The sequence below is a fragment of the Polypterus senegalus genome, chromosome 17 (genome assembly GCF_016835505.1).
Source record: "Polypterus senegalus isolate Bchr_013 chromosome 17, ASM1683550v1, whole genome shotgun sequence".
NCBI lineage: Eukaryota > Metazoa > Chordata > Cladistia > Polypteriformes > Polypteridae > Polypterus > Polypterus senegalus.
Window position 1 is genome coordinate 93,858,665 of NC_053170.1, and position 23,694 is coordinate 93,882,358.

Consider the following 23,694-nt stretch of genomic DNA (forward strand, 5'->3'; position numbering starts at 1 on the left):
GCATAAATATATGACAAATGGTAAATTTGCAGCTCTGCTGAAAATAAAGCAAACGTGTTCAACAAATTTGCTGATAGTATTTAGCTAGTCTGTGTATTGGTGCATTATTTTACTTTGGTGCACTTGTATGTGATAAAGATAGCAACTAGCAAATGTATTTTGGAGATTAGCAGACTGTATTTATCAATCCTTTCTGAAGAAATACCATGGCTCTAACCTTTGTCCCAATGCTACTCACTAGCATGACTTTCTTGGATAAGTTTGCTTCACATTTCTACAATTATTGCACAGCTAAGTGATTGGAAGTAGTTTACTCAAGTTACTGTGTTGTCCTGTGCTATGGTTCTAGAGCATTTCTTTTCAGGCGTTTATGCGTGAAACTATTTATGCTGTGGAAGACCATATTTCACATAGTGAACAAACAACCATCTAATCAGTTATTCTACTGCAATATTCAGAGAGATGAGACTTTTGGTCAAGAGAATGGTTCAGTAGATGAGAGGACCTAATCAATGTCTTCAAAATGCTGAAGAGAAATTAAACTTCATTTATCCTCTTTAAACCCACTTAATTTCTTGACTAGATACTATCATGGTGAGAACAAGGCATTGATGGGGTACCAGTCCAATTAAATTCCCACTCGTAAGAGGCCAATTTAGAATTCCCAATAACCCCTAGCACAGACCTATGTGGCATGTGTTTGAAAAACTGAAGAAAACTTACACAGACTAGGCACAGGATTTTATTCTAGAAACCTTGGACAATATCTCAACAATACTATTTTAGGCCCACTGTGTCTCCCTGAGAATTGAATTTTAATGCTTTCAATTAAATTGTAAAAAAAAAAAAAAAATTTAAGACAAATGTTGCAGGAATCTGCACTTTTACTAAGTAGTGGGAATCTGGAACAAACTGTTTAATCATGACAGCCTTTAAAATTGGCTTAATGAGATGATGGGACAAAGTAGCTGTTAGTTTAGGAAACAAGATTGATGGATTTAGTGTCCTCCTCTCGTTTGTAAAATGTCTTATGTGATATTAAATCCAGTGAGGCTTTGCATTTGTTTTATTAATAGTAGAACAACAAGAAAACTTAAACTAAGGATGAAAAAACAACCCTTGTCAAAAGTAGTCTAATTGCTTTCTGAAAATTTCTAAAATAAACTAAACAGCAATATTAAAGAGAATTTACAAGGGTAAATGCATTTCATATATGTTATCCTTAATGACGTACAAGCTACAAATGACGTTTTTTAGCATATTTCTACATATGATTACAGACCTAGCATATTTATATTATTTGAGTTAGTTCACCGTGGACCAAGAGACATCTACAAGTGCCCCACAGTTCTTAAATTGTACACATCCTTAAAAATTAGGCAGTCATACTAGTAACAATAGCAAATCAGACTTATAATTGATCAGTTACTCTGTTTGTATCATAGCTTTTTTTTCAACATGCATTATCACAAGAAACAAAAAGAAAACAGACTTATAAATTGAATTTGGAATAATGATTATAGTTAACTAGCAGAATACCCGCGCTTCGCAGTGGAGAAGTAGTGTGTTAAAGAAGTTATGAAAAAGAAAAGGAAAAATTTTTAAAAATAACATAACATGATTGTTAATGTAATTGTTTTGTCTTTGATATGAGTGTTGTTGTCGTCTATCTATCTATCTATCTATCTATCTATCTCTCTATCTATCTCTCTATCTATCTCTCTCTCTCTCATATTGCAGCCATTTGCTAAATCATTTAAATTAATTTTTTGCCTCATTAATGTACACACAGCACCCCATATTGACAGAAAAAAAAATTTTTGAAATTGTTGCAGATTTATTAAAAAAGAAAAACTGAAATATCACATGGTCCTAAGTATTGAGACCCTTTGCTGTGACACTCATATATTTAACTCAGGTGCTTTCCATTTCTTCTGATCATCCTTGATCACCTTCATTTGAGTCCAGCTGTGTTTGATTATACTGATTGGACTTGATTAGGAAAGCCACACACCTGTCTATATAAGACCTTAAAGCTCACAATGCATGTCAGAGCCAATGAGAATCATGAGGTCAAAGGAACTGCCTGAAGAGCTCAGAGACAGAATTGTGGCAAGGCATAGATCAGGCCAAGGTTACAAAAACTTTCTGCTGCCCTTAAGGTTCCCAAGAGCACAGTGGCCTCCATAATCCTTAAATGGAAGACGTTTGGGACGACCAGAACCCTTCCTAGAGCTGGCCGCCCGGCCAAGCTGAGCTACCGGGGGAGAAGAGCCTTGGTGAGAGAGGTAAAGAAGAACCCAAAGATCACTTTGGCTGAGCTCCAGAGATGCAGTCAGGAGATGGGAGAAAGTTGTAGAAAGTCAACCATCACTGCAGCCCTCCACCAGTCAGGGCTTTATGGCAGAGTGGCCTGTCGGAAGCCTCTCCACAGTTCAAGACACATGACAGCCCGCATGGAGTTTGCTAAAAGACACCTGAAGGACTCTGAGATGGTGAGAAATAAGATTCTCTGGTCTGATAGACCAAGATAGAACATTTGGCCTTAATTCTAAGCGGTATGTGTGGAGACAACCAGGCACTGCTCATCACTTGTCCAATACAGTCCCCACAGTAAAGCATGGCGGTGGCAGCATCATGCTGTAGGGGTTCCAGGGGTGCATTCTTTCAGCTGCAGGGACAGGACACGTAGACTGGTTGCAATCGAGGGAAAGATGAATGCAAGCTAGAACTTTCTGGCCAAGTACAGGGATATCCTGGACAATGAAGCAAAACCTTCTCCAGAGTGCTAAGGACCTCAGACTGGGATATCCTGGACAAAAACCTTCTCCAGAGTGGTTTACCTTCCAACAAGACAATGACCCTAAGCACACAGCTAAAATAACGAAGGAGTGGCTTCACAACAACTCTGTGACTGTTCTTGAATGGCCCAGCCAGAGCCCTGACTTAAACCCAATTGAGCATCTCTGGAGACCTAAAATGGCTGTCCACCAACGTTTACCATCCAACCTGACAGAACTGGAGAGGATCTGCAAGAAGGAATGGTAGAGGATCCCCAAATCCAGGTGTGAAAAACTTGTTGCATCTTTCCCAAGAAGACTCATGGCTGTATTAGCTCAAAAGGGTGCTTCTACTAAATACTGAGCAAAGGGTCTGAATACTTAGGACCATGTGATATTTCAGTTTTTCTTTTTTAATAAATCTGCAACAATTTCAAAAGTTTTTTTTTTTTGTCTGTCCATATGGGGTGCTGTGTGTACATTAATGAGGAAAAAAATTAATTTAAATATTTTTAGCAAATGGCTGCAATATAACAAAGAGTGAAAAATTGAGTGTATATATGTATAAATGTGTATATCTATGTATGAAAAAGTGTGTGTATATATGTATATATATTTGGGAATGACTTTAGGCCATATATTCAAGTTTTGACTTTATATATTCCAGCGCTGACTTTATATAATCAAGTTTTGATTTTATATATTCGCAAATGACTTTATATATATATATATATATATATATATGTATATATATGTATATATGTATATATATATATATATGTATATATATATATATATATATATATATATATATATATATATATATATATATGTATATATATATATATATATATGTGTGTGTGTATATATATATATATATATATATATATATATATATATATATATATATATATATATATATATATATATATATGTGTATATATATATATATATATATATATATATATATATATATATATATATATATATATATATATATATATATATATATATATATATATATATATATATATATATATATATATATATATATATATATATATATATATATATATATATATATATATATATATATATATATATATATATATATATATATATATATATATATATATATATACACATATATATATACATATATATATATATATATATATATATGTATATATATATATATATATATATATATATATATATAGTTAAATGTAGTCATCATTGCATAACTTTTTCTTTACCATAGAAATTTAAAGACTAAATTCAACTTCCATTCATAACAAAGATATTTCTGCCAACTAAATAGAAGCTACTTATATCCAAATTCGAGCTATTGAGCTGTCGCCTGCCTGCATGAATAAATCACCCTCGCTTCGCTCTTACTTTTTTACCGTTCATTTAATCATGGCTAGTGGCGGAAAAATTATAAAATGGAAGGAGGATTACACTGAGTATGGCTTTACCAAAACAATTATTGATGGCGAATCGATTATTCATAAAGCTTCAATTGGTGATCTGTTTTTCTGTGTTAACCTCATATTTTTTCATACTACTTCTCAAACCAAAGGGGTGCGAGGCTAAAATGAATCGGGAAGCGCTGATCAATGTAATCGGTGTAACAGAAAATCATGCATTGACAGAAGTTCCCCTTTGCCAGTAATTAAATGCGTGATTTTTAACGTGTTATGGAGCACATGCATTGAAGCTTCTCAGCTGTGCTTGTGCTAATAAAAGGAAACATTTTAAAAATAACACGATTGTCAATGTAACCTTTTGTAAGTAGTGCCTGGCGGATTCAGTGTGGAGAAACTCTAGACACAGCGTGTGTTTTAACTTGTGGATTTCTCTGTGAGTATTTGGTGGCAGCGTCACAAAGTCGTAACACTGCGTTAGCTGCGGAGCACAGCTCAGAGCGAAATACAGTGAATGGGAGGGGAGATGATGACGTGACTTCCCCCACCCGCCTTAACTGTCAATCCCCCACAAACACAGTCTCTCGGAATTTGCATAAGCACAGCCCCTCACCTGCAATTTTAACTTAGTTACAAAGTGATCAAAACTCTCGTTTATATCCTGCGTCCTCTCATTAAACTTTTATCCCACATTATCCGTGAGCATGACAAACGTCAGCTGCAGCCTATGACCTTAATTTTAAACTTTAGGTTTACAGCGTGCTTTGTTTCCGAAGTAGCAGCACTCATGAATATGGTTGTACATTTCACTCGCTCGCTGCTTCTTGTTTCGCTGCCTTCTGAATTATATAATGCAAGTTTTCTTCAGCGCTTTTTGGAGCTCTTCCTGGTTTTCTACGTACTGCGTTGACAGTCAGTTCACGTGATTACGTGGGAGGCGTGATGATGTCACACGAAACTCCACCCCCCACGGCTTTCGAGCTCAACTCCATTACAGTATATGTAGAAAAATAGCTTCCAGTTATGACCATTACGCGTAGAATTTTGAAATGAAACCTGCCCAACTTTTGAAAGTAAGCTGTTAGGAATGAGCCTGCCAAATTTCAGCCTTCTACCTACACGGGAAGTTGGAGAGTGAGTGAGTCAGTCAGTCAGTCAGTCAGGGCTTTGCCTTTTATTAGTATAGATTTAAAACATATTAAAAAGCAAAATATTAATTAGACACAGCTTGAAACATTCCAGACTGTCGGTTGTAATTTAAAATGAAACAATGAATATAAATAGGTGCTTTTTGATGAGCAAAAATAAAAATAAAAAAAGTGGACAAAAAGCCCACCCCTATACATTTTAGCAAAACTAATATGCTTTAGGTTAGGTGATCAAATAATGTGAAGCAGAGTAGAAACCTCAGTTTTGCAGGTAGTTCTTATAAAGCAATAGATTTGAACTGTTAAAAAGAAACTTTTAAGGTAGATACAAGCAAACAGATTTTCAATGTTGAATAAAAAAATCTTTTAACAGTACTTGCTTGAGAAATTTCCTCGCTTACTCCAGAAACATTCTGAAGCTTTCTACGATACTTTTGATTTATAGCTTAGTCCTGCATTTTTAAGTTCAACTAGGGCCACACATGCACAGCATTGCATGTATGCTGTCAAAAACCACATAAAACAGAGGAATACGGATTATCAGATTTTATTTTTCAAACACTTTTTTTTTTTTTCTTTACATTTCCTCTCTCTACTGTGAAATTAAAGGCAGCACAAGTGTGAATATCTGAAAGCTACTGTTAGGGCAACAGTTGGTACACTGCATGTAACCTGCAAGTACACAGTTTCACGAAGGTGTCTGGTGAAAAACGCACTGTGTAGGTTTGATGTCTGAATAAATAATTTTCTGATTTGAATACTAGTTAGTCTAGTTAAATTTCAACCATTTTGTTTTATTTAATGTCTGTTTTATGCATTTTGTTTCTCCTGAACTACTGAGTCTGCATTTATTAGGCTCTGGCTACCTTGACAATCAGATCCACACAGGAAATGCACCTATTCTGTCTTACTGTCCCTTCAATTGCAGGTTTTAGTACAACAACTACTACAACATTTATTTATATAGCACATTTTCATACAAAAAGTAGCTCAAAGTGCTTTACATAATAAAGAATAGAAAAATAAGACATAGTAAGAAAATAAAATAAGTCAACATTTAATTAACATAGAATAAGAGTAAGGTCCAATGGCCAGGGTGGACAGAAAAAAAAAAAAAAAACTCAGACGGCTGGAGAAAAAAAATAAAATCTGTAGGGATTCCAGACCAAGAGACCGCCCAGTCCCCTCTTTAGCCACTGATAATCACTTTTATACTAATGGCCTACTGAATAAGTTGCTGTACACTAACTTGTAGTATTAATTGTGAAAGTACCCCCCAAATTATCATTTTGTGTTTACAATATACCCCCTTTATAATCTTTTATATTTTAATAAAATCTGATAAGTATCACTGTTTTTGTAGTTTAAATTTTAGTAAACTTTTAAGGTGTTTCTAATATATTTAATTTTTGGTTTATTTGTGTAAACACTTATTTTCTATTTTACTGAGTTATTTTTATATTGACAGGAAACAAGACTGAAAAACTATGTAGTGAGCTTTAAATAGCTCATGCCATCATTTACTATATGAATAATATTTGATTAATATAATAGTTGCTGGAAACAAAAACAATTGTTAAAAAATTTTCTATGGAAGTTGCAATTGTTTTATTAATTAACCAAGGCGAAACTGTAGTTTGAACTGTTTACTTGCAGTTATAGTCCTACCAGGTTTCAGTCCAAAATATCTAACACCTCTGGAAATAGATGGTGTACATTGCTCATTTGTGTAACTCTTAACAAATTTGTATATTTTGCCCTCAAATCCCTGTGTTAATCAGTGGTGAGGCATGTAAATAATCTGCTTGGACAGATTTTAGGTTAAAGTCACATTTATACTTTTAACATCTATCAGTGTCTTTACTGATGAAATACCATTGGTGCTTCATAGACACTGTTTTCACCCTTCCAAACGGTGCTGGTAAAAATCTAAACCAGAGAGCCTAAACTGGTACATGCTAAAGAGACGATCTGTTGGGAAAAAAAGCCTTTTAATTATTTTTTTAATTGTCCATGCAGTAAAACCAATGGCAAGGACAAAACACCACACTCCATTTAATCAGAAAAATGTAGTAAGTCATCTGTAATTAATAATGAAATAAAAAGCATTGTATTTGTATAATTTAATTTGAGCTTAAAAGTGTAAGTTTAAATCCAACTACACAAAAATTAAGATGTAAGATACACATATATTAAATAGCACCTATAAGATGTATTTAGCAGCTCAGTCTGTAAATTATTTGGAGTTTATTATGGCCCCCCAACTATGAACTATTCATTTAACAGAGGTTCAGTGGATAAGGAAAGACTCTTGTGTTAATTTAAATGCAAAATATGAGAAAAGAACTACATGATAAACATAGGAGTAGATATGGTATGAATTGGGCAGTGCCATGACCTAAAATTATTAATATTGCAGTTTTTGGCTGAAACCTGTACAGAGCTTCCTAAACTTAAACTTCTGTGCATCATCCACTACATATGCAGATATCTGACTAATCTGATTATTTTTCAGGTTTTGGAGCATGTTGTATGATTACCTTCCAACTCACAGTGTTGCTGTTCTACCTTTTGTCACCTCTTTTTGTCAAGGATTTGGAAAGTGTTTCTACTTAAATGGAAAGGTAATACATGTCTTCCTTCTGTCTAATTTTTGGAAACGGTACAAGTCCCAACTTTTTTCTAAGTTATCTTACTTTTTTTTTTTTCCTCTGTATTTTCAGTTGACATATAGATGCACTAATAGGATCTTAAATACTTGTATCATGTTAACACCGAATTTGTGGCTTGATTACTGATTATGTGAAAACAGTACACCCACCATTTTTTATGAAATATTGTTGAATATATACTTGTGGAATAATTGATGCATTTCATAAATCAGAAAGTAAAGCCATATGGGAGTAAATTTTTGAATTAAGGACAGGACTCTTCACCAATGATTGAGGGGGAGAGGGAGATATAAAAAAAAAATCCCCTAAAGCTTTAGTTTCCTAAGCAATTCACTGTTTGTTGTGCAAAAAAAAAAAAAAAAATTTGGTCTGAGTAGTATCTTCCTGAAATGCCAGAATATTTAATTATTTTGTGATTTGAATGTTTGGCACTACCAGCTAATCACAGTTTACCTTTTGTGTAGTCAGATTTTTCTCCCCCTCTCTAAATACACTTTCTTTCTACAGTTAATTTGATCAATGTAGCTAAAAATTCTCTCAATTTGAGCATGTACAGTACAAAATTGTTCCCTGCACTTTACTATTTTCCCATCCAGGATAATTCCCTGCATTCTGCCAGATGCTTCCACAGTAGGCTTTGGCACCCCATGACTGTTTTGTTTTTGTTTTTCGTCACATTTCTAAGTGTTTGTGTTTTTTGTACAGATTAAGTTCCCGAGTGCTGTATAATTTACAGATTTTTCAGTTTGCAACAGTTAAATATGTTAGTTAGCTTTGCTTTCGTTAAAAAGGTTTGACAGAACACTTGAGTTTTTAAAAATTTCTTTGAATGACAGAGTCTATTTAAAATATCATGCTTAGCATGCATCAGAAATATTTTTGTCCTTTTCTCTTCCAGGCACAATCAGTGAAAAGCTGGTTCAACCTAAGTGCACAAGAGGTGCAGCCTCTGTTCTTTGACCAGGTTTTAGACACCCCTAATAACTGCTTACTACGGACTTGTTGCTCCCAAGATGATGCCTGGAATGGAGGAAGTTCCTTATTAATAGAGGGTGTGATCCCAGTCTCTAAGGATAGTGTGAGTATTAGGTGAGACTATTTAATGTGATCCTTTGAAATAAACTGGGAAAAGCTAGATCTCCCTTAGAACAAGTACTAATCAGTTCCACCCATTGCTACGTGCTATAGATTGTGTTCCATTGCTGTGGAGGATTGCTTTCTGGATTTTTGGAAATAATATGTGCTATACATTTTTGGGTGAATGCTCCAAGTAGTTAAGTCCCCAGCTTCTTTGTTTTGTGGTACCTTTTGCTGCTTTTCACAGGTAATCCTTACTCGTGCATCCTCATCTATTTTCTTCTTTCTTCAAAAATGGCATTGACATCTGTCGAGAGATTGAAGCGAATGCGTAAAGCAAAATACTCAGTGGATAATGTTTTGCATGTTATCTCTGAATTGGACTTTGACTCGTTTGACTATGATTTTGATACAGGCAATTTAAAAAAAAAAAAGTGATGTACCAGGATCAGCTGATCAATCACCCATCTGATCATGGGGCTGAACAGGTTTGTGTAGCTGGCACGCCTACGGCAACATTTGCCTGCTATGACTGCCAGTTACAACGCCTTGAGGTACAAACCAAATTGCGAAACACTGTGACCTCAACCTCTGCTGAAAAAAACCCTAACCCTAACTCCCCGCAAAGACACCATGGTTGTCAGCCTGTCATGCATTCCTTGTGAACTGGCAGCCACATTACACAGCAAAAGACATTTTATGTTGATTGCGGTGTGAAACCATTGCTTTGTGTGCTTTTCAGAAAACTGTTTTTTAGAAAAAAATATTCTGCCCCCAAAATGTTAAATAAATTTATTTTTTTACTTCTTATATTTGTTTAGGTAGCTTTTTTGTGTAATGTAATAAAACAGTGAGTCTGCAAGCTTTAGTCAGAAACTGGTGCAAATTGCCAAGATAAACATTATGCCCAGGATGAGAAAGGGTTGTGGGCATTTTTTTTCAAGGATATTTTTTGCTCCAAAGCACAATTTGTCCAACTTATTTAGTGTGAGAAAGGCCTCATTGATTGAGCTAAATCCTTTAAACATGGAGCTGCTACAAAACCAAAGTAAACCATCAGTTTAAGACTGCTGCCATCATATTTCCAGAAGAAGAGTATTTACCTTGTTTGAACTCAATTCAGTCAATTCTCCGGTAATAGTTTAATGAATCAAGTAAGAGTGGAAATCATAATTTAATTTATTAAATATAAGTTTTAGACAGTGTTGTGTACAAACTGTCTTGCCTATACTCTTTTTGAAGATTTCTTCTTAGTTTGTCCATGTATCTTTACACTATGGGAGAATGCTATTACGATGTGTGTTAAGAAATCAATTGCAGATTTCTGAAAGAATTTACATTAAAGCAAGCAGAAACTATGTAGTTAAAGAAAATATCTTGCCTAATGGATAAATTCAGTATTACATGGATTGGTCTTTTTGTGTTGAAGTATTTTAGCATCACAATAAATGAATGTAACTACTGAATGGTCAATGAAAATGGCAAAAATTCTGCTTTTATTAGAAATTAATCTCTCACCATGTTGTGGTTTTTAAATTCAGTCTTATTTATTCCATTTAAGATGTTTTAACATTAATTTGCCTGATTTCTCTGCAGACTCTTTTCCCTTCAAGTTCCTGCTCCACCAAGGATATTCATCTCCTTTGTTTACAAATTAGACCCATCCTCAAAAGTGAAGGTTGCAGTGCAGCTTGAGGCCAGCGATGCTCCCCTTTGTAATTTTAAGGATATCTCGTTAGTGGTTCCAGCAAAAAAATCAGGTTGGCTTTATTTATTGGTGCAATGATTCCATGAAACAAATCAGTCACTAAGAACTCTATTTATAATATTTGCTTTCAATTTTAATGCATACTTAGAAGTAATCCATAAGCAAGTCTTACAAATGTTGATGTACAGGTGGCAGAGATGTTTAAATATATTGTACATATTTCTCATTAGAGTATCTGAATTCTATAATTTTAGGAAGTTAACAATTATTATTATTTTTTGTTTTAATAAGTGCAGTAATACATTTTTATATAATATATTAGGCAAGTTTTCATTATACAGAACGATGAGTAAACTTTCACTTATAAAATAAACGTTTGGTAGACACTAGCAGATAAAACCTAATATATCTATCAATTTATTATTTCCAGTGTAGGATTACATTGTGCCAAACCTTATGTGAACAGCATTGGATTCATGGGGGAAACGGCAAACTTTACATGAGTTGCTAGTCTATCAAAGGGCACTTGTGCACATTTGCTCATACCAGATAAATCACAGTTCCCCACTTACCTTGACATGCGTGTCTGTAAAATGTGGCAGCAGGCCATGGTACCTGGGGTGCTATTGACAAATGAAGAGTGTATAAGCTCAACCCACACCCTAGGTCACTTGAAGCTCTTGGGTGGTAATCAAAATGCCAGGGGCTTTGGGTATTGTTAACTTAAGATTTAAAGTGTGAACATTTTTCCAAAAGATGACTGACCCCCTGAGTTAGATGAATGGTGTTGCATCTTTAAATACTTACAATTCATTGACTTTACGTACTTATAATAAATAACATCTACTTCGCTTACATGAAACCAGTTAGTAAATGGATTCTGGACACCCTGGTGCCAAATGCTGCTGTTGTCGCTATTGTATTGATACCTAATCTGATGATCATTAGCTTACTTGCTAAAAGTATGAAACCAACAACAGAGGCTGACCATTCTGTTCTTCTCTCTGTGACTGTTCCATCTGTTTAATGAAATACTAGGGAACAGTTCATCACTAGCTTTAGAAGAGTATTTAACACTGTCCATGGGCATTAAGTCGATTAGGTTTTGTAAAAGTGTTGGTTGCAAAAGGCTTACTGTACAGGTGGTATTTGATTAGATCATTCAGCATAGGAATTCATATTCATTATTTTGCTAAAAAATGTCTAGTAATGAGAAATTGGGGCATAGCTAGCATTGTTCAAAAGAAATTTAACTGCCTAGAAGCAAATACAAAAGGCAACACATTTCAAACAATGAATCATTTGGTGATCAGGTCAGTGGCACACATGAAGAAACTGGGCTGCTGCTTTTCAAAAAATACTAAATGTCTCACTGCATTTGCAAGTACATTTCTTATGATAGTTACAGCCAGTTTTTCAGTTGAATGTTTAGAAGTTGAAGTGGGTGTAACTTCCTGATTTAGTGATCATTTGATTTTAATTTTAGCCACTCTCTTCAGCCTATGTGATATTAAGAATTAAAAATTATTGTTCAGAATATTGTTTTTAATTTATGTATACTTCTTTCTGAATGTGCACTACTTGAGACTCTTCACTGGCCTGTTTTCATTACATCTCAAAAGCGAATATCTTTATTCTTACTGCTGAATATGGAGGTTTCATTCTCATAAAAGCATATTCAGTAATACAATGATACACATTTTGCACTTTACAATGATTTGTCTGCTTTTCTGTATTTTTTGGAATCTATTGTTGATGTTTTTGCCTTGGTAATAATTACTAATACTGTTTATTTCATTGTTGTCATTGTCTTACTTTTTAAAACCTCCCTGGTTCTTAGATTCACAGTTTTTTTTCTAAGTTAACTCCATTTACCTGTGCTATAATACCTTCCTGTTTAGAAAATATTATTTTATCATGCATTATTGATATTTAGCAAACTATTGTTACTGGTATAGGATTACACGTAGTGGGCAACATCGATATTATAGGCTTAAGGAATGCTGGTGGCATTCGCTTGCTTATTGCATAAAAAAAAAGATTTTTCAGTTGTGCTAGACCTCAGTTATAGTATCTTTTTGCCACTAGAATGCAAAATCCTAATTTGATTATCTCTGATACTGTATTCCTGTGTGGTGGTGTGTATTAGGAGCTTATCCTAGTAAGGTTAAACTAGGGAAAATGATAAAAGGAAGGGCAATCCAGTTAGAGAATGAGTAAGTGGGCTTGACTCATGCACTGTACAGGGGGTCCTCTGGTTACGACACAGTTCCGTTCCTACAACAGCGGTGTAACCCACATTTTGGTGTAAGTTGAAACGCACCCTAGCCTAAGTCACTTATCTATCTTAACACATTTGCAAAATCATAATCTAGAACATAAAAACACAACCACTGTACTGTAGTAACAGAAAAAATCAGTGTAAAAAAAAATCTTTACCTTTATTCCTTCTCGTGTTTCAATTTTTTAAAAGTTTTTATGGGAGTGAGCGTTGTAAACTCGAAACGTCATATGTCGAGACGTTGTAACCTGAGGACCCCCTGTAGTTATGTTGTCAATTTTTTGTCTTCATCACAAGGAACACAAGAACAATTCTTGCTCATGAAGGCTTCATATGTTGACTGAGTTGTGATTCAAACATAGTCTCATGAAGCTATGAGGGAGGAGCACTAACCACTGGGCCACCCAATATTGTTATTTAAAAAATGATTGGCTTCTGAAATTTTAATTCCAGAGCAAACAAGATGAACAAGCACATAACAGTGTTGCAACTGCTACTGGTAGTTGTACTTGGCCTCGATTTCTGTGGCTGCTTTAAGCCTTTGACAGACCTTGTTTGATTATATTCTCTATTTATATATTTAAATGAACACTGCCAGGTGATGTTAGTCTTTCTTCAAAATATTGACATACATTTTTTGTTGTTTATCAGCACGTTAAGCTGCATCTTTTCTGCCTCTGTGAGATCATTAAATTTACTAAAAAGGCAGGTCATTTAAATTGACCAGTCAAAGAAGTAAGTAACCGGTGTTAATGAATACTTTACCAACATTGGAAATTCTCAGCTTTACAGAAATTTTGTACAGTAATTTAAATTGTGAGATTAAAAACAGATTAGAGCTTTCAATTAGTTGAATGTTTGAAGACAAAAATTAATCCAGAAATTGCTGTCAAAATGAGTATAATTAAGCAGCAGGCTCATTTACATGCAAATCTATTTTAACATTGGCTGAAGTGGAGAAACTACAGATACAACATTCCGCAAGGATTGTGTTTGCCCACTCCTGCGATAATCTGTTTCAGGCAAGTACAGTACTGTATGGTTTGTAATTACAAAATGTATTTTTATTGGCTTTTTGCTTAAAATACCTTTTTTGAATTTCTTTGCCATTGACTAATTACTCCTTAAATAAGTAAAGTTTAAACACTAGCAGTCCACATATGGAGGCAGAAATCTGGAATTAGTGTTACATTATTGAAAAGGCATATGGCACTGCAATTAATTATATGTGAACAAGTGTAATGTTTTTCAATTCTACAGTATCTCAAATGGGCAGTAAAGGAATTAGTTTATTGCACAGGGTATTTACTTAGTTGGGGAAATTCCCTTGTGAAAATTTAAAATAACCTTGCAGTATTACAATGTAGATTTATATAAGCTTGGAAATGAAATTGGTAAAGTTATTGCCAACAGTCATACAGATTTAGCTATCATAATCTCCAAGATAAAGTGAACAGTACACCCTTCAATTAATTATTTTTTAGATTTCTGTCACATGAGATTGTTGTCAAAATAAAATACAAGATTTTCCAAACTATGCTGCTATCTTGATTAAACTGCTTTAGTTAAAGCCAAATCTTACAGTATAAGCTTTCTTATTTTTAGATGTTTGTTCTTCATCTTAAGGTTTTCTGTTGAAACTGGGAGACCAGTGCACATATAAACCCAGGTCATTGGAGTTGTCTAGTATTTACAACAGTCCTTTGTCTGAATTATATACATGAGAATGTAGCTGCATAAATAAATAAAATATATAAACTTTATATAAATTAATTTAACAGATTAAAATTAGTTTAAATTTAATTTTATATAAATAAAATTTTTATTTTATACTAGCCAACAGTTCTATTCTTGACCATTTCTTTTGCAAATCAGTAAAAGATTAGGGAGAATGGTTGATTGAAATTTACATTAGTAAAGAATAAGTTGTGTGGTTATAGTTTGGTAATGTGTAATACCTCTTATCAGTTTGGGGGCTGGCAGCACCGTTGCAGAAGATAGAATTATAGCTTTGTTTTTAATTCTTTATTGGCTAACTCATTTTACTTTGAGATGCAACACAAATATACATGTTTCTTGACAAAATAAAATTATTTGTGCTTTTTATAAGCATTGAAATTCGGTAAGTTGTGAATTTAAAGTATTCAATGGCAAAACGTAGTTTTCTCTTTTTTCAACTTGCAAGTGGTAGCTAACCGCTCTTGTACCACGTGCATATATAAGGCCTAGCTCCTTAATTTTTAATATTGTGTTGCTTCATTTTTTTTTTGTTATGGTTTATTCATGTCATACATACCAAACCCCATCCCTATCAAACGACTTGTTGATGGTGTGTTGTGGTCCTGGTTCAAGTGTTTTATTTTTTCTGAAAATACACTAAGCTTGGAGTAAGCGTATTATCGGTCTCTTTAAAAGAAGTGAGCTGTGTCATCATTGATGAATGTAACTCTACACACACATGCTTTGGCCTTAGGTGAACACAAAAATGTTGCACTGCTTTTTCTTTTTGATGGATAGAAATAACAACGGCACAGATGATTTATTGTCATAATAAAGAAGTTTAAAATAACTCTACCACTTAAATCTACAAAAGGCAATCGTTTACTTAAAACTATTTGACCACCACCTCTACTACCACTCTTTGCTGCTGTCAATACTGTGTATAAAAAAGCAATGCAATAAATATGCAATTTATGTTTGAAATTTAATTTTTGGATGAAGGTAAACCTTCATTAACTCTGGTATAAATCTTTAAAAGTTGACATTTTTCTGTTTTTCTGCTAAACCTTTGAATTTGTGTACTTTTCATGAAAGCATATTTTAATTGTCTGATATTACCTAATATTTGTTACAAATTTGATTTTATTTGCAAAGCACTATTATTATTATTATTATTATTATTATTATTATTATTATTATTAGATACTTTTTTTAATAAGCACTAAACATTCTTACCCAGTAACATTTTGTAGTAAATATCATAGCCTCAAAACAAATATTTTTGATCAAACATGTTGGTACTAGTGTTGGGTCAGTATTAAAATTTTCGACTTCAGTATGGATACCAGCCTTCAAACCCAAGTACCAGTACCAAAACAGTTCCAAAGCAAATAATGTGTAGCTCCAAAACCACCTGTCTTACTCCAGTCTTCCATAGTGTGCTGCATAATTACGAGCAACGAGCTGCACTACGTGCTGCTTCCCTCTTGATAGCCATGAAGTCCCGATCAAATTGAAGCAACATTTCATTTTTCTCATTCAATTTTATTCATTTTTGTTCTCATTTTTTATATATTGAAAATGTAAAAAATAATTTTGTCTGTTTTAACAGTTTTATATTATACAGTGCCATTCTTAACTGTCATAATTGGAAAGCTGAATTCACCTTGAATGGAAGGACATAAACATGATAGGGGCAGCCTTTCACTACTTATAGTCAAAAATATCGACATAAACCAGGCAGATTTTTGGGGCTTAGGTCAGAAAGGGTTAATATGAACTGATTATAAATATGGGAGTTTTAGATTATTACATATTAGATTAGATGAGATTAGATTATTGAAGACTGTTAACATTCTGTTTGGCAGATTGTAAGGATATGTACACCGAGCAAGAAATCTAGTTTTTACAAGTTGTAATGTAGTATTTACTAAAGTTTTACTTAACCATGTAAACTCAACATTGTATTCAAATTTTAATTTTATAACTGGATACCTTCACTTTTGTTTTTCTTATGTTGTTTTATGTATGCTTGAATATTTTAATGGTGAAATGCGTCAAGACAAGTCAACCTGCTGAGTATGCTAGATTAAGAATTGGACTATAATGCAGTTATTCACCATGAAACAACTGCCTGATTTCAGCTTTTTAAGTGTATCCATGTTTCCAAAATATCCAAAGGATGCCATATGTTCCCTTTCTTTTAGCCTTTTGACATTCTCGGTTAACCTGGTCTATTGCACAATGTAGTAACAAATAATGCTGCATTCACTTGTTGTGGGCTGAATGGGAAATAATCAGTTTCCAAGTGGGAAATTTCCCATCAACACCCTTCAGAGGTGCTGCTTCCCGTGGGACAATTAGTATAAAACAATGCAACCTTGGATTGCTGAGGTTGTGATGCAACATTGACCTCTTATGTTTAGTAAAATAAAATAAAAAAATTAACCAGGTCAATCAAAAAAGTATTTTTGTGGTTTAAATTATATTTGGAATCATGTAAAAATCTACTGAGCATTTCTGCCTCGTATTTTCTTGGGAGGTTTTTTTTCTTTGTGTGAACCAAGCAGTACATCAACAGTGATCTTGCATTTCTCTCAAAATGCTAACTGGAAGCCAAGGTGAATGTGGTATAAGAAATCACAAGTGATAACTCTGAAAATTCATATAACACATGAATGCAGAATTGGCATCCCAGAGGATGGGATGGTGGCTTTTTCAAAAATGGTATTGCTGATATACTTTGTATTGTTTCATTAGATTTAGCTGTGTTGTCTCCTCCTGAAGCAGCATCTTCCCAAGATTTTTTTTTTCTCAGCGTTTTGCAAATGTTCTTGTTAAATGTTAATAATAGTGGTTTTCTAACTCTGTTAGTTCAGCATGTATTTCTGAATATGTTTTGAATAAATTTGCCATCTACATATTTGAAAGTATTAACTTTGTACCCTATTTTCAGTTTCTAGCCTGATGCCCGAATGTTTGTCAGAAGATGACCCTATAGTGAAGGAATTTACCCAAAATTGTGGAATGTGGAGTAATGAGGGCTGGATTCTAAAGTAATTTATTTTTTGTGTCAACAATAAACTTGAGTTTTCATAATTTTTATTTGAATATGCAACTCCGTATTTTTTTCCTGCTTTAAATTGCTACTGATCATAAGCCATTGCTTCTTATTAGGTCATTGAATACTAACATGTTTTTGGGTAGATTAGTAATGTAGGAAATACATTATGCAACCTATTCAAAAGCTGCAGTTTCACTTTAACTTACATTTTTTGTTTAAATATTAATGTGTTACCAAGTTGAGTTGTTCAGGAATGTGGCATTGACAGAAAGGCATTGTTTAGGATGTCTCTTTAATACATATTATTAAGCTCCTTTGGGAATGTGATTGTTATGACTTTGATATACTTTGTGCCAGCAGTATTACCACAATAATTATACAAGGATGAATTTCCAAGTATAAATGTGCAGTCACAAGTCATGTTGAGGAAAGTTTGGCAAGTCTATTGAGGATAAATTAATAATGAAAGTTTTAGTGAGAACCTGTGTAAAAATATAACCACAAAAATACAATCTGACAAGATACAAAATTCTAAAGTCAAAACTTGTGATCAAAAATATGATTCAGAATATGACGAGGCAAAAAAAAAAAGAAAGAGAAGTAGTGCCTAAACTGTGAGGTAGTGTCATCCTATTTAAATACACCAGTGCTTGAAGTCAAATTATTTTAAATACTGTACTTGCAAATTAATTACAATTGCCAAGCAAGGAGAAGGCATGGCCAAAACATTGTTTTGTACCAAGTTGTTGTTCTGAGTAATTCATTTTTTTTTTTTCCCCCCTCCCCCTCAACATCTACTTATTGTCCAATCAACTTTCTCTGTATCAGATGTTATCTTGTGGAACTGAAAGGTTGTTGGCTACAAGATATCTTCATCAACATCTCAAAGGTGGGGTCAAGAAATAATGAAGTACGCTTTGTAAGCAGGATCGGTGAGATCAAGGTAAACTTTGTTATTTTACTGCCTATTTACTGTCATTTCATTTTCCTAAGTTATTGCCAAGCTTTGGAATCCAACCCAAGTGTTAACTCAATACTATGTATAAAAGTATATATTAGTTTTTCTATTGGTATCTCTAACTGCTTGTCTGCACTGTGGTGGATTTATTGTGTTCCCCATGGACTCGCAGAAAGTTTGCTGCATTACCCCTGCCCCTTTACTCTTAAGTGGTCTTGGAATTCAAAAAAGGTACTTTGGTTTTAGCAGATTTATAAACATGCAGCCACCTTTTTTCATTGTGCTTTCAATTATGGATTTAGCATAAAAGCTTAAATTCTGCCTAATAATATCACATGTTGGTATCAAGGTGACAATATGATATGTGAGGCTGTCTCACAACTTTGAAGTCCTACCCTTTTTCTCATTTGTACAAAACTTTTTTTTTTTTTGAATACTCCAGGTCCTTCTCAGTTCTCCGCGAGTTGTGTGTGTTAGTTTAATAAAGTGACTCTAAAGTGGTCTCCTATGCATAAGTAATGTGTGCTCTCTAAGCAACAGGACCCTAATAGGTATAGAGAGTTTTCACATATTAGAATACGGAATTCAAGAATGAACGCATCTGACTGACTACCTATAAAGCAACTTGATTATAGCTTTATTTACACATAGATTTGTAGATAGTCTCGGCACAAAAAAACCTGTTTGTCATTGTTTCTGTAAGAATTCTGCCACATCTTAAGAGTATGAAAACTGATAGTGCTTTTTGCATGGGATGAACATTACTTCTGTAAACTTTATTACATTCACTTGATAAAAAGTTTGTAGTGGAAATGTATGTAAATTCAGGTTGAACATCTATGCTCTAGAGCATGCAGCCAAGATAGTAATTTATATGTAGATCAAAGGTTGCATTCATATGCATTGCTTATACTATAGCCTGTCCATAGCATATAACAGAAAAAAATGTGACTAAAAGCAAAACCCAGTAGACTAAGTGAAAAGGACATTTTTAGAAATAGACTATATATGTATAGCAGCGGCCCTAGCTCTGACTCAAGTGGAATACCACTGTTAACATTAGCCATTTCTGATAAGGTTCCTCTCACCATAACCCTCTGCTTCCTGTGTCTGAGCCAATTCTGCACCCATCTACAAATATCACCCTGAACTCCCATTTCTTTTAGTTGGATACCCAACCTTTCATGTGGTATCTTATAAAATGCTCTCTGAAAGTCAAGATAAATACTATCATACGCTTCACTTTGATCATATCCTTTTGTTGCTTCTTCATAGAATACCAACATGTAGGTAAAACTTGATCTCTCTCTTCTGAGCCCATGCTGACTATTCAGAAAAATGCCTGTACTTGTGCCTATACTTAATAATTCCTTCCTTTATTTTTTCCTGTAATGCATGTTAAGCTTACTGGACTATAGCTTCTTGGATCTGCCCAGTCCCTTTTTTTTATATAATGTGATAATATTTGCCGTTTTCCAGTTCTTTGGAATCTCCAAAGTGCACAGTGACTTTCTAAAAATATGAGTCAAGGGTTTATATATGTACTCAAGGGTAAATATTGTGTGTCCACACTGTCTGTCTAAAGGAATGGGGCAGATCCGCCATTTCTCTATCACAATGCAGACCAGTTCAGTGACCCTGAGCTTGAGGTGCTGGATCATTTGGTATCTCCTGCAGATGCAGCCCTCATAGACGATTGGCTCCTCCAAGCCATCATCTAAAATGTCCAATATCCAATAGGACTTGCATTGTACTGGCCTCATTATTGAAATTTGGTTTAGGATTACTAAAACTGCCTTTTTTCTTTTGTCCTTTTTTATTTTTATTAAAAGATTTAACAAAAAAAAAACTAGGGGTGATGGAAATAATTTTTTGGAGAACTTGTATGGCATTTTTTTTGATAAACTTTCATAAAATTAAAGCAGTGTTTTTTCCCCCGCACACTTGCTTTATGTCTTTTAATATGCAGGCATTTGACAGCAGAGCACCATTTTAATGATAAAGTAGCTTTAGGAATATGACATAGTAACAGTCTGGATTTTTTATTTTTTAGGTTTTGGATGCTGCTCACCTGTCTGAAGTTCATCCATCTGTAACAAATCTAAGCTTGCTTGATGTGGTCTGGAGGCAAGGATTTTCAGATGGTGACACCTTCCAGCTGTATTTTAATGGCACTTTTTGCTGGCAGTACTCTTCAGTGGCAGCATATTTCAAGATATACTGGCGCCTTATTCATGGTTCTAAGTCCCAGTCTCATTCAGGGGAGGAAGTGGAAAAGTGCGCTACTCTCATTGGTAGAGCCTATGCCACTGTGTATCGAGTGATTGAGCTGCCAGTTCCAAAGGCCCAAAATGATGGTTCATGTTGGATGGAATTTCTTGTGGAACCTGTTAGCAAAGAAGGATTCATTGTAGACAAGTCCAAGTGGGGAAAGCTAAGACTGAAATACAGTATGCCTCCCTGCAATCTAGACAGTCAAGCAGATTGCTGATGGTACCCTCCAACCCACCTATCCCTCTGCAGTAAATCAGTCAGCTTTTGGCCAACACGTATGGCACAGTGTGAAGGCAGTTTATGACCACTATTCTCACAAGCTAAAAACAAAATCTGGCTAGAGCAGCAGTGGCTTTTTTTTTTACAGCTTGAATCCCAAGGCTTCCATTTTCCTTATAAGCAGTCCTGTAGGCTGCCAACTTCCACGTTCAAAAATGTATCTAGTGACTTGGATATACATGCACACATGTAGCCTTCGGCATGGTCTCCTGCTTTCTCAGGTCCATTTAGATAAGTGTCTGCTCTCTTTCTCCACAGCTAACTGTCAATTTCAAGTGTCACATCGATTAATCGCCTTGATTCATGCTTCCTTGCCAGAGAGTTGTATTCCTAGCCGAAAATGTAATACTTTGATTTTTCTTTTCATATACTTCTGCCAAACCTTCCAGACTGCCTTGGTAACTCCATTCTGTGACAGCACAATTCAACTGAAAAGAAGTTATGTTTAACATGCCACCCTATACTACTGTGGCACTCCTATATGAATTTTCTAGGTGTCTTCAGCAAAATATTTTAACTGCTTCCTCACCACATTTTATGAACCAGGTTGGTTTAAGCCAAGTATCATCCTTTTAAACTTAAGGAGAGCCACATCTACTTGTTTTTTCTTAATAGTTAAATAGAGTACCATTCTGTAAAACGTCTTGCAACCATTTTAAACCATTTAATCTGTAATATTTTAAGTAGGTGTTCCATAAATTAACATAATCTAAGGTGGTTTAAAACAAAACAAAAACAGCTGAAAGTCAACTTAATTTTGTGTTGGTTTGTCAGCTTTAGGCCAGCAGGTGTCTCCACAGCACTGTACTGAGCAAGTCTGGTGCCCAAGGTGTAAAGAATGTACTAGTTGCAGTTTCTCACGCAATCAAAAAAAATAATATTCATACTGCAGCTTATCCTGGGCTTGGAAAGTATAGAAACAAGCTGAAAGTGTAGTCTGTGCTTTTGCAAAAGATTCGATTTCACACAGTTGTACACTTGAGAGTCTTGGTTTATCCTTAATGTTTTGTTGCAGCAGTTATCTGTATACGGTAGTATTAAAATAGGGGAAATGATTGTATACTGATCTTAAAAGAGGAGGACTTGGTCTTTATGGTTCTTATCCGCTTCTCAGTCATATTATAAAGGAGACACTGCCTTTTAAATACAACAAAGAGAAATAAATCATAGTTTAAGCTTTGGATTTGTAAAAACTTCCTCTTTATGCATTGCCCTTCACACAGAGCACAATAGCAAGAATACAATAATACGTAAGGAGATTACTTTATACAAATGAGCAAAACTTTGCAGCAGTGGTTTCTAGTTACAACCCACCATCTGTATAAAGAACACTAGGAACTATTTTTCAAAGGGATCCTCTGTTCTTTTAATCATAAGTTATCTATTAATTTTTGTACCCGAGTGTCCAGTTTAGTAGTGCAGGGTACACGTGGAAATTCACATACTCACTTGTTAATTGCACTGACTTGTGTGCATTTGGGATGTGGGAGGAAAACTCTTATGACCATGATGAGAATGTGCAAACTGTACTTGGGAGGAGTCTGCCAGTATTTCAACACAAGAGGTCATCGCTGTTGCACCAGAATCTTAACTTAAAGTGAAGGTGAAATATAATGTCCCTCTGATGTTTACCTGATCCTTTACCATTATAGGATATTATAAATAGACTTCTTAGAAAAGTGTAAAGATAAAACAGATTGGCTGTCGAGGTATTGGAAAGGTTTAGGATTTTCATATTTCGTAACTACCAAAAGTCTAGAAAATTGTCATTAATCCAATTAACTTGTCCATCTAGGATTTAAGAAGAAATAAATTCTCAGAAAAGACCACCAAAGACATGAAGAGAACATGTCAGCTCCACAGAAACCGTGACTGGACTGTGAACTGCATGCAGGTCTGAAGGGACAATGTATTGCACCAATCACTTTTTTTTTTTTTTTTTAGAATTGTGGGGATGTTTTCATTCATATATACTTGTATTTCCATTTTAATTTTTAAATGGAGTATGTTTGAACCCTGAGCATGGAGTTCAGCTACTCTCTTTGATAAGTTAGTAAAAGGGGTATAGCTTTCCATTCCGATATGGGTCTTCATAAATTTGCTGTATTGTATTATAAGCGATGCCAGAGTTCACTAATTCTTGAATTGTTAACTCTTTCATTTTTAAGAGTTTTAAAGCTGCAAAGATGTTACATTTTTAATTGAGGTTATTCATATCTGAATATATCAAAATAATGTCCTGTCATCAATTAATAATTTGGACTTGTTTGTCACAAAACAATAAATATACTAAATCACTGTCATAAG

The 23,694-nt window shown here is 34.4% G+C and overlaps 1 protein-coding gene across 1 annotated transcript in view; it reads left to right on the top strand.

Moving 5' to 3' along the window:
* engase (endo-beta-N-acetylglucosaminidase) overlaps nt 1–21,465 on the top strand; it is a 59,906-nt gene extending 38,441 nt beyond the window's left edge. The window contains exons 9-14 of the mRNA XM_039740826.1: nt 7,871–7,979; nt 8,926–9,116; nt 10,701–10,864; nt 17,769–17,868; nt 18,705–18,819; nt 20,888–21,465. Of these exons, the coding sequence (XP_039596760.1) occupies nt 7,871–7,979; nt 8,926–9,116; nt 10,701–10,864; nt 17,769–17,868; nt 18,705–18,819; nt 20,888–21,325 (1,117 nt within the window). The 3' untranslated portion in view covers nt 21,326–21,465. The remainder of the gene's footprint in view (nt 1–7,870; nt 7,980–8,925; nt 9,117–10,700; nt 10,865–17,768; nt 17,869–18,704; nt 18,820–20,887) is intronic.
* The last annotated feature ends 2,229 nt before the right edge of the window (nt 21,466–23,694 follow it).